The sequence below is a fragment of the Pithys albifrons genome, chromosome 5 (genome assembly GCF_047495875.1).
Source record: "Pithys albifrons albifrons isolate INPA30051 chromosome 5, PitAlb_v1, whole genome shotgun sequence".
Classification (NCBI taxonomy): domain Eukaryota; kingdom Metazoa; phylum Chordata; class Aves; order Passeriformes; family Thamnophilidae; genus Pithys; species Pithys albifrons.
Genome location: NC_092462.1, coordinates 49,056,466 through 49,069,707, shown reverse-complemented (window position 1 = coordinate 49,069,707; position 13,242 = coordinate 49,056,466). Strand labels below are relative to the sequence as shown.

The 13,242-nt window shown below is 38.4% G+C and overlaps 1 protein-coding gene across 3 annotated transcripts in view; it reads right to left on the bottom strand.

The window, feature by feature from the left end:
- LOC139672447 (tyrosine-protein kinase TXK-like) overlaps window positions 1–13,242 on the bottom strand; it is a 22,774-nt gene extending 9,532 nt beyond the window's left edge. For all 3 annotated transcript variants that reach the window (XR_011697925.1, XM_071556534.1, XM_071556535.1), the window contains exons 1-7: window positions 11,534–13,242; window positions 5,362–5,419; window positions 5,097–5,199; window positions 4,094–4,299; window positions 2,974–3,039; window positions 2,244–2,298; window positions 1,375–1,454 (exon numbers count right to left, since the gene is read on the bottom strand). Coding sequence is in view for 2 of the 3 variants with exons in the window: in XM_071556534.1 (XP_071412635.1) it covers window positions 1,375–1,454; window positions 2,244–2,298; window positions 2,974–3,039; window positions 4,094–4,299; window positions 5,097–5,199; window positions 5,362–5,419; window positions 11,534–11,549 (584 nt within the window). In the remaining variant the exon portion in view is untranslated. The remainder of the gene's footprint in view (window positions 1–1,374; window positions 1,455–2,243; window positions 2,299–2,973; window positions 3,040–4,093; window positions 4,300–5,096; window positions 5,200–5,361; window positions 5,420–11,533) is intronic.

The following is a 13,242-nucleotide window of genomic DNA, read 5'->3' as shown; positions in this document are numbered from 1 at the left end:
AAACTAATTTATAGTATAAATCTGCTTAAATTTCACTTTGAAAGCATAGTAAAATCTGAAAACTTGGACTATAATTCTCAACTTAAAATGGCTATGTGTAGCCGGAATATGTTTCAGGAGAAAAAAAAGATGCCTTGAATGTCTCTTTCTCTCAACTTTGGCAGATAAGTACATAATGTTTTTTTATTTCCCAAGTATTTACCCTGTTATCATTGCATTCATAAAAAATAGTTATAGTGTTTAATAGATGTGCCACCTAATTTAGCACTTTTTCAAATATAACCTTTTAAAACCAAAATGTTCTTAATTACCTGTGTTTTATCTAAAAACTTGAAAATACATTAAAGCATGACATGAGACTAAATTTTCTGTTCTACTTCTCCAAAGCTCTTTGTTGGAGCTTTTATTTGATACATTTGCTTTTCTGTATTTCTTCACATTATCTCTCCTTCTTGCTTTCTGTGTATTTTGCTGCCCATCTATCCCTGCTTTCTGTGACACTCAAAATTAAGAAGTTAAGTTTGCATTTCAGAGTGGAGGTGGTAGCTGAAGGTTAGTACTCTAAATTGGGGTCACATATTCACAGCAAGCAAATAACAGAATACATTACTGAGGCATTGTCAGAAACTTTATTGAGTCTACAAAAACAGTGATCCTGTCCCCAGAACAGTGGTGGTGGCGAGGGCTCACCCCACCTTTCCAAGGAAGGGGTGGAGGGAGGGAGGGTGTGGTGGTGGCAGCAATGCCTTTGCCTTGCTCCTCTCACCTCTGGTTTGCTATAAGAGGCAGAGAAGAAAAGCAGACACAGTTGATGCAGGAGGATGTAGGAGGGCTGATGAAGGGGGTATAAAATGCGTCAGTGCTGGAGGTGATTGCTACTGATATGGGGAAAAGTAAGTCCTGTGGAGGTTATCTGGCAAAACAAGTAAGACTGCACAGTAAGGGGATGAGGTGATTTTAGGAGACAAACAGTAGCAGTTGGGCCACAGCAGAGTCTGGGATGAAATCACAGTGTGCAGAGAAGGGACACAGTTCAGTGCGGTGGCCAAAGGCTGTGATGGTGTGACATGGCAGCCATGGCACCTCATGTTACATGTTTAATGGGTGAAATGCACGGCTCCCACAGCAGATTATTGAGGATTTCAGTGAGTGCAGGTAATCTTGTCTTGACAGGACATTTGTGCCCTGACGCCCGGATTCACTGTCCACCATCATCTTTTCTTCACACAGGATAGTTAACTCTGCATGAACAGCACTCCAGTGGTTTCCTCATCTTGTGCACTGCATGCCTGACCTATCCAATTATTTTGAGGAGTCTAGGGGAAGTTTTCCTTCACCTCTTAAATCAAACCCTAACCATTCAGAGCAACTCACCCTTTAGCCCGTGAATACATGGACAGAGTAAGAAGTCCCTGTCGGCTTGAATCTCTGACAACAAATGCACCTTCTTTGGCCTGAAAAGAAATCCAAATATGGTTATTTTCCACTTTTGAGCTTGAATAATCCTCCCTTGAGACAGGACTTGCAACTGGTTACCAAATTCTGTGGAATACCTATGACTATTTGGAGGGAGATAAAGCAGCAGAGAACAGGAATGGACAGCCAGCAAAATTAACCAAGGGAAAGTGCCAAGTGCCATGTAATTTCTTGGAGTTAAATCATTAAGTGAATTATACTCGTCAGTGTGAAGTACATGCTTTGATTTATAAAAAACCAAATTACAAAAATCACTAGAAAAAAATACAGTAAAACAGTTCTGTCTGAGATGTTCTTCTCTGGTCTTTCTTGTTCCAGGCCTGTGTTAGTCCTTGAGCAAAGAGCTAATGACTTTGATTGAGTTGTGCACCTTGGTAACTGACGGGGGAAATGCAATATGGATTGTTTGCTCTGTACATAAGAAAGATGCAGTGGCTTTGTTAAGCTCTGCTAAGCTCATTAATTTGCTTACTACATGGATTTCAATCTTCAATGTCTAATGCAAAAGACAAGTACAGTAAGCTACATGTAATTTGATGTATCTAGCATAGAAAATCTACACAGCATTGGATGGGGCTACAATTTCAAGCTCTGTGAAGTCTGGATAGTCTGCACTCTGTGCTTACCCCAGGAAGTCTTTTTATTTTAAAGTACTTTCTCTCTCATGGCATACCAAACAGCTTTGGGGTTGACTGTGATAATGCTCTTGATGCCTCTACTGATAGATCTTTCTAGGTATGGTTAGCAATTTGTATAATCTGAGTTACCTTTTGGCGCAAGAGAAGTTCTGCCTGGCTCCTGTTTATGTGTTTGCAGTACCACCTGCAACAAGGAAATAACCTATCCTTAATTTTAGCAAGTAAAAATGAATGTTTGCTTTGTTTCACAGCTTAATAGCTACATTATTCCAAGTGAAAAAAACCCGGGTGGAATATAAACATCTCTTTAATTTGGATTGACTTTTTTAGATAATTTTTAGAGCTTTTTTTCCTATGATTCACTGTGGTTAAATGTAGCTTAAACAGAAGAAAGCCCAGGAAACAGTTATGGCAAACAGTGCTGGATGATGTGTCAAACAGTGCTGGATGATGTGTGAAACCTTTCTTTACACTTTTTCAGAATTTTGCTCTTCTCTCCAGTAAATCAGGTTGGAGTGATTGAAACTAGCTACATGGTCACAACAAGCAAAGATCAGAATACAGAAATATCATGCATTGAGTCTACAGAAATAGAAAACATCTGGGTTCTGACATTATGATTCATGCAAATTAATGTTGTTGAAGTACTCAGTGTTAGTAACTTTACAATCTCTTAGCAAATAGTTCAAATCAAAATGGTTAATTCATTCTAAGAGTAATGTTTTGCAACAAAAAAAAGAGACCTTTTGATAAACAGATGTTCATGTCTGATAAAGATTGAAGGATCAAGCATTAAAATATATCACTGAAATCCATTTTTAGAAATGAAAGGATAATTAGAATTTTCAAAGGCACTTACTTGTATGTTTCTAAATTACTTTTCTTGTTCTCAGTAACATAGTTCCTGGGAATTAGACCTTCATTCCTGAAACAACATATAGGGAATAATGTTACAGTATGGTGTAAAATATTAATGGGATAAAGATATACATCATCCTTTGGTTGAATTACAAGGGTTTCTTCTACTAGTGTCTATGTTATTAGATACTGAATCCCAACATGGGAACTGAATACAAATTTGAGTTCTTTCACCCTGGGCACAAACTTTTTTGCTCCACAACTGTGGATGGCTACTCAAATGAAAAAGTCAGCTGAGATAGGTATTTATTAAGTGCTGAGATCAGCAGGCTAATAATCCAAATCAAAAAAAAATTTAGAAAAGAAAATCTTTCTTCTGAATCACAAGCCATCCTCTTAATTTCTGGCCTATAGAAAGCTTCTATATGAAGAAATATAATGTGTGTGCTTGTTTGTATATACAAAATTGTAATGAATATACTTTTGCCACAAATATGAGTTGAGAAAAAAACATTTAAAATATTTAAAGAAGAAATCTGAATGGAAAGGGGATGGCTATTATAAAACATATAACCATTTGCAACATCAGAGTACAAGATACATTCAAGAAAATGCAAAGAAAGGGAAACAACATGAAACAAACATAAGTGTGAAAAGGATTCTAACTGAAGTTATCTAGCCTTCTAAAACGCCCAGGTATTTTGGACCAGAGATCTTGTATCAGGCACATGTCTTCATAATCTATGTGGTTTTATAAAATGTTTACACACATACACTCCATTGTAAAGCACTTAAAGTATGGAAAGCTGGATTTGCACATGGCTTAGGGCCCAGTGATTCACATGGTCCTTAAACACTCTTATCCTGCTCAGGAAATTACTGAGTCTTGGAGTTATCTCTGAATTCCCGACAGATTCTAGATTCCCCATTCATTTCTGGGGTGCCAAACACTGCTGAAAGTCTGCCCAGTCAATGTGTGTGCCTCGTACATAGCTGAACACTTTCCAACTTGTCCCTAAATTGTCTCACATGTCTTATTCTACCTGCCTGCTTTTGCAGAGGTTGTTTTAGGCTATTTTCTTTCTGTGGAGGGAGACTGAAATAGATGTCCACTCTCTTACCCATGTTGGTCTCTTGCCTTCCACCAGTGGGGATCATACTGTTCAAGGATAATGTATTCTTCTGACTTCTTGAGAGGTAAATCTGAAGGCCCTCTAGCAAAATAATCATAGAGTGCAATAACTCTTGGTTTCTCAGGGTAGTCTTCCAAAGCCTCGGCAGGTAAAGGAGGTAATGGCTTGTTCTTAAACTGTAATTGCCTCTTGCCCTAGTGAAAAATAAAATTATCTTTCATAACCTGTCTTTAATATTGCTTGCTTAATTCCCCTGCTATTATACTGTCTCAGTAACTAAGAGGAACTCATCGTAGTTGTTGCTTCCACTTGTGAAGCAGTATCACTTCATCACTTGTAAAACAGTGAGACTGAGTAGCTTGGTGGAAAAGCAAAAATTATAATGGAAAGTACAGTGAAAAGTAAGCCATCTACTTTATGGGGGTGATTTCTACACAGTATGAATGCTAACAACCCCTCAGCTGGTGTAAAAGCAGAGGACCATGGAAGCTTATGGAGTTACAATGTCTGGAAATTCAGTCATTTATCTGGAGGATTAACACAGAGGGCACTGCAGGCTTACTTAGCAAATTGTCAGAAACATAGTAATTTGCTTTTGCAGTTGGGGGAGGTTCCAGTTTTGCACTTAGTTATGCTTTGAAAACTCAGAATAATTCAACATAGACTGACTAACAGTGAGGTGAACATTTCATACACCAGCTAAACAAGGTCTGCTTGCATCTGACCATCAGAGCAGTCCCACCCTTTCCACCTCCCCAAACCAAGAGTGGGAAAAGGAATCACCTTCATCACGACAACAAGCTGGGGAAACCTCATTGTGATCCTGTATTTACATTACTACGGATCTCCAGTTACCTTTACTCTCTAATTTTTATGCAACAAAGTACCTTACACACTCTAGAGTTAGTTAATCCATTGCTTGTTCTGGTACTGAGCCAGTGTATGTAAAAACAGTTCAATTCTTTCTTTTCACCTGTTAAACATTACTTACGCTGCCCTTCAAAGAAGGTGCACAGGAAATGTCTGGTCGTGAGCCTGAGTAGTGGGTCACCAGGCCAGTATCAGGATCCAGATTCACTTTTGTTCTTGTTGCTCTGATTTTGAAAAACATGAAGCATTTATGTGAATAAATATTCAAATAAAAATATCCATGCTTCCCTTCATTAAGGATAAGCAGAGAACAGTGTCTTTAAAAAGTTCCTTATGTGTATATTTTGATCATACTAATTACTGAAAAGCTTAAACATTTTACATACCTTTCTTGCACTGTGCAGCAGCAGCAGCAGCAGCAGAAAACAGACTGGAAGGTGTGATCTGTGAACAAGAGCATTTTTCATATTTCCAGTGTTACTTTTTGTTCATTCAAAAAACTTACAGAATTAAGGACTACCATATACACTTAGCCCCACTGTTAGCTCTGTCTTGCTGTGAGATATCTAGTCTATCATTAAGACTGAATTTGCAGCCACCAAAGACAGCAGAGCTTTCCTACCTTGTCTCCTGTACAAGTTCTTAGCAATGATCAGGCCATATGTATGAGTTAAATCATCTTACTAAATCCACAAAAGTAATTTAAAAATTAGAGACTTTGTCAGCCAGATTAGTATTGATCTGACTGATCACACCACCCTGCACGAGCTCTGTCCAGTACAATGTGGGGGATGAGAATCTCCTCAGGGACAGGAGGTGGAGAACTGTCCTCTTCAGCACTGGCAAAATTTTTAGATTATTCAAGCCAAATACAAAACAACACTTGCATGACAAGCTTCTCTTTATTGTGAGATTTATTAAAGGAGACACATTATATTCAGTTCTTTGAATTAATACTGATTTTCTGTTGCAGACATTAATATGATAAATGCATTAGCCCAAGTTTAAAATGCTGATCAAATATGTTCTTTACACTTACATGTCAAGTAGCTGATAATCTTGAGAAAAATATATTGGATACCTCATCACAGACATCAAACATTTAAAAGGAAACCAATATATCTTGTACGTGCAGCAGAGAGGAAATGATATTAAATATGTCGGAAGGCATTAAGATGATTTGACTGAGGTAAATAAATGGTTCACATCTGCTCTGGACCTCTCCTACTCAGGCTGAGACCTGCTTTCCACAATTTGTGTTTCCACAGCAGTTTGAGCCAAGTCGTAATAGTTATGGTCCCGTACTCTTTTCTTCTTCACTGTTGTTCATCTCGTTCCAAAGTAAGCAAGACAGGATGCTGAAGGGGCAGGTAATCCCTTTCTCCTGGCTTAGCTCCCTGAACCCTCTCCCCATCATGTATTGTCATGGGCAAGTGGTGGGGCAACTTCACCAGCAGGATAGTCTCAAGCTCTCATGTACAATGTACAGTCTCTTAAAAAGCACGAGAGTCAGGAGTGGAGAGACAAGCTTTCTCTCATATTCAGCTGCACTAACAGATAATAAACTTTATATCCTACTCCAATGTGTCCTATTTTTCTCTGCCACAGAGATCACAGTTTGCAAAGAGACCTCACAAAGTTATTTGATAGGTTTCCTCAGGTCTCAGAATTTTGCTGCTTTGTATTTTGATACTTCTTTGTGAAGTCCCATCAGTCCCATCCACTTTATTTGTTTTTCCCTTGTGGCATTTTTGTGTTGTTGATCCTAATGACCTAACCCAGCCTGGAATAAATAGCATGTTCCTTCTGATGTCTTGTGAGACTTTCTGCCAATGTCTGTTACCAACTGAAAAGCCAAGGGTGCTGAGAGTACGCATCCTAGCATTCAAACCCTTAAGCAACCTAACTATATAATGAAAATGTAATTATTTTCTCTATGAAAGTACACAACCTAGCAAAACTTGCACTAATAAAAGAAGCAAAAGTGAGCCTGTATTAGTCAGAAGACACCATCAATTTTTGATAAAAGTTCTTACTGACAGCTATGGAAAATGCAGCAATTAAAAATCCCCAAGCCTGATGACAGGGACCATTTTATTCAAAGACATCAGACCAAAAAGATTGGGGCAATGCAATTTATTTGCCACATAATTTTCCAGTGTGTATTGAACTGTCCCTCAGCTGTTTAAAACACTTTATTAAACAGTGAACACTGTGGGTTTCCTTTACTTCTGCCAGTGACATGAGGTTTAATCAATGTTTATAAAGTATTTAGTTATTTACAAAAAGGAATACGACATTTGAAAGCTTGTTTGTTTCTTCTGATTGAGCCATCTAGTCAAATTATATATATTATTCCTCATCAGATAATCTCTTCTCCTTATAAAACACTTACCAGAAATTGTTAGAAGCAGCACTGCAGACTTTCAGTGTAACACTAGAATAATTTACTATTCAGACTTTAAAGATTTAGTTGTTACCATGAAAACAAGGCATTCAGACAGACCTTATGGACATGTCATTCTGTCTTGCTTTCTTTATGAACCCAGCAATTTGAATACATTTGCACTGTAAGAAGAGGTATAGATTGAAGCTGTAATCATGATGTTTCCTTCCTGGGACATGTTCTTCATTTGGTGAGCAATTTTTCCCAGCATAGAGTGTGTAATCAATGTTCACAAAATATGATATGATAAATTCTGCAGACTGCAAGTTAAAGCTCAGATTAAACTAGGGCCAGGGGTAAGATAAGGTCACTCTGAACTAAACTTCTGGGACCAGAGGAGCAGCACAAATTTCACACAGTTCTGCCAAAGTTTAGTTGTTCTCTGTCTCTTTATTGGAATATTGTAAGTGTCAAATCATGGTCTATCAATCCAGAGAATCACAGAATGTGCTGAGTTGGAAGGGACCCACAAGTCCACCCATTAGCTCTGCACAGGACCATCCAAACACTTCTTGAACTCTGTCAGGCTTCCCTGGGGAGACTGTTCCAGCACCCAACCAACCTCTGGGTGAAGAACCTCTTTCTAATATCCAACCTGAACCTCCCCTGACTCATCTTGAGGCCATTATCTTGGGTCCTGCCACTAATCACCACAGAGAAGAGATCAGTGCCTGCCCCTCCTCTTCCTCTCACGAGGAAGTTGTAACAGCAGTGGTGTCTCTCCTCAGTCTCCTCTTCTCCAGGCTGAACAGACCAAGTGACCTCAGCAGCTCTTCATATGGCTTCTCCTCCAGGCCCTTCACCATCCTCATTACCCTCCTTTGGACACTCTCTTAGAGCCTAATATCTTTCTTATAATGTGCACACAATATTCAAGGTGAGGCCATGCCAGTGCAGAGCAGAGTGGGACAATCCCCTCCCTTGACTGGCTTGACTAATGACCCCAGGACACAGTTGGCCCTCCTGGCTGCCAGGGCACTGCTGACTCATGTTCAACTTGCCATAGACCAGGACTCCCAGGTCCCTTTCCATGGCACTGCTTTCCAGCATCTCATTCCCCAGTCTGTATATATATCTGAGGTTGCCCAGCAGATATTTATGTTCCTAAAGAAGATAAAGAAGCTCTTTGAAAAATAAATTGGCTTTATACATCTGTTCTCATCATCCTTAATCACTTCTGAAATTCTCTTGTCCACGCATTCCTCGTAGAACATTTGTGGAACAAATACAGTAGAAGGTAATATGAGTGCAAATAAATGCAGTGCAGTGTTAATTTCTGTTTGGAAATTTGTCACATCTGCTAGGAATCATTATCAAAGAACATAGGTTGAGAAAGGCTGTCAGCTCTGTGGAGCTAAGCCCTGCGTTAGTTGAATTGACTGAAGTCTGGAAGTTTTGACCTGATAGTTTGGAATTTCAGTATCTCAAAGACTCACATACTGATCTATGCATTTTACCTCTTCCCTAGTCATTGGTAAGCTTCTTGCACAGCACTTTTTCTCCTCTTCATTAAAATTGTATTTATTGAGTTCATAACAGTACAGAAAGTAGGACCAAAGGTGTTCTGCAATGCTGTTTCAGAAAGACTTGGCCAACACATCAAAAGGGGAAAGCTTTTATACACTGAATAACTTGATTTAACTTGCTCTCATCTTGGCCTTCTGCTGGTGGCCAAGGGAGATGCTGACACTGGGGACTGCCCTGGATGCCACAGCAACACGCACGGCTGTGCAGCAGGAAACCAGCATTTCCTGCCTGAAGCTTCTCACCACCACATGCACCCTCCCATGTCTTGGCCTCTTCCTTCCTTTCTCTTTTCTCAACAGCCATCAGAAAACTAAGAAATAATAATAAATTTTAAAAGCCTATGTTTTAACTAAAATACAAGGTATCTTTTAAAATGCAAACATATTGAAAATAGATTCTTGGAATTTACCAATTTAATATCACTGAAATTAGAGGAACTATCCTATCTGATTTCCTTCAAATTTTGATGAAGGACTTTTTCTTAAGCAAAAGACTCTGAATTTGTCACAGGGCATTAGAGTCACAAACATGTTAGCAGGTCCTTAATTCAAGTAAGCACAATGAAGAGTTCATAAATTAAAAATGAGTCAGTGATGGTATTAGTGAGAGTTGTGTTTCAGCAAGGAAATCAAGTTTTGGACTCCATATTTTGAAGAGAACAGAGATACCAGAAAGATTTACCATGACAGACAGACTGCTTGGACAGGACACAGGAAAGAAATAGAGGCTAACAGGAAGAACTAGTCCACAATTTTTAAAAGTTAACTATTTTGAAGTCTGTTAAAATACTTATAGATGTATCATTAATTTCAAGTTCCACTTCTCTGTGTCCTACCTAACCAAAAAGTTTCCCAAAAATTCTACAAAATGCGATCAAATCATGCTTCTTTTAAATCCATAGGAAGGAATGTTTCTCCAGCACCCATTGCCCCATTAGATCTTACAGCTCACAATTCCCTGAGTTCTATGAAAACATAAGCTACAAAAACATGTCCGAATTTGATCCGCAGTGTAAGCCATCGTGAAGCAACTAAAGACAGTAGCTTAAAACCTAGGTTTAAATCAAACAAGGTGAATATTTACTGTTGAATATAGAATTGGCCAAATCTTCCTTCTTCAGTTATGTGGAGAATTTAATTTCTCTGGTTTCTGACGAAAGCTTGCAACCTCAGATGAAGTTAAATTCTACAAATAATTGAATTCTACCAACAACTGAATATAGGGAAAAAATGTAGCTCATGAAATTTTCTTTCTGGAAATGTCTAGTTTAGTGGAAAAACACAAATTTATAAAACAGTGCCATATTATCTCCCTGGTGGCAGGTTAAGCAAATACGAATCCCAACACCAGCTCAGAGCCATGACAGCCTATTGAATGACAGTGCCACACATCAGAATTATTAGCATCTTCAGTTTCAAAACACGAGAAAAAATCATGGCAAGAGAAGCATGTGGCTCAGGTAAAAATACTAGGAAACTCGTGTTGAAAGTAATGTGACAAATACTCAGCCTAAAAATTTGCAGCTGACATTTTGAAAAACCAACTTATGAGTCCTGGAAACAGATTTATCTGTGCACAACAGAGCAGATGGGATGCTAGAAGAAGAAGGAAAAGATGGGTCGACCATCAGAAGCAGCCTTTTGCTTAAGAAACTGAAAGGTAGTTCCATGAGAACAGAGAAGGCATAGTAGAAGACATTCTGGCCTGATACAATCCCACAACACCTACAGTATGCTTTGGGTTGGTAACACTGTCTGTATATGTGGCCAATTCACACGCTTATATACATACACTCTTCAGCAGTAACTCACTCTAATTGACAGCATTCAGGAAGTAGCATCAAAGATAAAAGCGACAAGTTAGAGATTAATTTTTATCATTTGAGTTTTATCATTTAATTATTTCACAGGTTTCTAGCCATGAGTTTCTTTTTCTGAATCATTGTTTCTCAAAACACTAATAACATTAAAAGTGCTGTAGTCCATGTCTAAGGCTTGCACTCTTCTAGCATGTTTTGCAAGAAGCTCTTGCTCTTGCACTGAAGCAGAAGGTTACCTGTTTTCAACACTACAGACTCAGCTTCACCCATCAAACCCAGATCTTTGCTATAACACTTGGTGTGCCTCCTGATCTGTTCTGTCAATTTTCAACAGTACTAGAAAAATCAATAGCCTGGTAGAAAGGCACAGTATAGTTTGCTTCTAAAAACACTTAAAATAAAAGCTTTCAGCTTTTCATGTGTGCAAGCTGAGGCGTTCCCTTTCCTGTGAGTTAACTGTGCTGGAGGAAAGACAGTTTTAGTTCTACCAAAGTTTTTATGCACATCTCTGCAGTTCATGCTTTTAAGAACTGTAAGTGCAAATATCTATCTATATCTAAAAGTCGTGCTTTGTTGAATCCATCATACAATGGATTAATATTTGTGCCTTAAAGCCAAGACAAGCAGTCTGAACACAGATCACCTTAGCAGCACAGGAAGCAGGTTCATATTTTTATGGGAATATTTAAATACTTCATTTGCTAAGTACACTGCTGTTGCACAAAACAAAACTGCAAGATCAAAATATGTAGCCAAGTTTACTTACAGGTGGAAAGAATCATGCCTGGTTATCTGTTTATATTCAAATGAAGATGCAAACCTCCCCTCATCAGCTGTGCCAGTGAAACAGCCCAAGCTGAGCTCTGAGCTCTGATGTGAAACATCGTAAACCACAAATACTGCTTGACCACACCTACTTACCTTGTATTTAAAAAAAAGGGCAAAAAACCAAAATCCAAAAAGACCAGAAGGAGAAAACAGTGTCTGCTTTCTAGTATCAAACATTTTATAGGAAAAAAATAAGTTATTAAACTGTTATCATAGGTCTAAGTATTTCCTTTAAAAAAGGATAAAAGCCACAGCAGATGTCAATCACAGCATTTGGTTCTGTTCAGGTGGATTTTTGAGACCAACATTTGAAAAAAGTCAGTTATAATAAGAACAGGAGGAAGGACTGAAGTTGCTTAAGGGTGAGTGAGATCATCCAGAATAAAGGATGGTACAACATTTCAACCTGCCTTTGAAGACATCAGGAGAGACAGCAAGACAGCTGCCTCCAAAGGTGGTCTTATCCTTTCTAAATGTAGCCATCTAAGGATACATTCAACTAAAAAAATGCGTTCATCTATAAACTGGGTGCCTCAGAGTTCCTGACATCCTAAGCAAGTATCAAATCCAAGAGCAGGTAGGCAGAAATTATCCTCAGTTACTGGGAAGAGGCAGGTGAGTGCTGGATTAAAAGCAACCCACCCCAATGAGAAAACTGTTGCCAAAAGTCCACAAAGTTAGGGTGTGTTTTATCATACAAATTAACAAAAAATATGTAATTATTGTAAAGAAACAGGTTTAAGGTTCAATGGAAATTTTAATCTGATTTTCCTATGCATCCTTTGTGTTTTAGGAGAAACATTACTTACTACTGTAAAATTCTTCATGAGGTATTGTTGAAACTGTTGGCAACACATACTTTGCAGATCTCCATGTAGAAAGTGGGGTTCAAAGGAGTAGTTAGGGAAGGAAACATGAGCTTGGCTTACATTACATGTTCCATATTGCTTTTTCTACTGCAGGTAGAAACCCCTAAATTTTCCCTTTTAACAATACACACTGTTGGTATTGATAGGGGTATGGTTTGAGCTCAAAACTTTGAAACGTTGGATTGCCTGTTGGAATAATCTTCTGAGACTTTGTCATTAAGGAAAAGGAAACAGACATTTAAACCTTTTCTGACAGTCTGTAACTTTTCAATGGAATAGCATGAGAAAAAGAAAGGACTTCCAAGAAAGAGTAGGCTTCCTTCTTTTGAACATAAAGGTTTAAGCAAAGCAGCGCATCTCCAAAATTCATTACAGAAATACTCAAATGCAAGAATGATGGAATGTATTAAGCTAACTATAGTTACCTTTAATAATTTGATTGGAAATATAGTTCACCATACTCCTCTCTGACTGCTTGCAAAACAAATTCAAAAGGTTTTGTGCAATATATTCCCTATTATACATGGCACAAGAACACAAGTAGACAAAGGAAAAGAAAATATAATAGAGTTACTCAGGAGGCAGCTACAGCAAAATTGGAGTGCAAATACTCCTCACATCCACTTGTACAAAGTTAGAGTAACTGAAACAGGCTTCAGCAAGGCAGTGGAAACATTGGCCTCTAGAAGAGGGGACAGGGCAAGTGTCTTCTAAAGAGAGTTCAGGCATTTCTGCACTTGACATTTCACTACAGCCAAATTCATTTAAATATAGATTC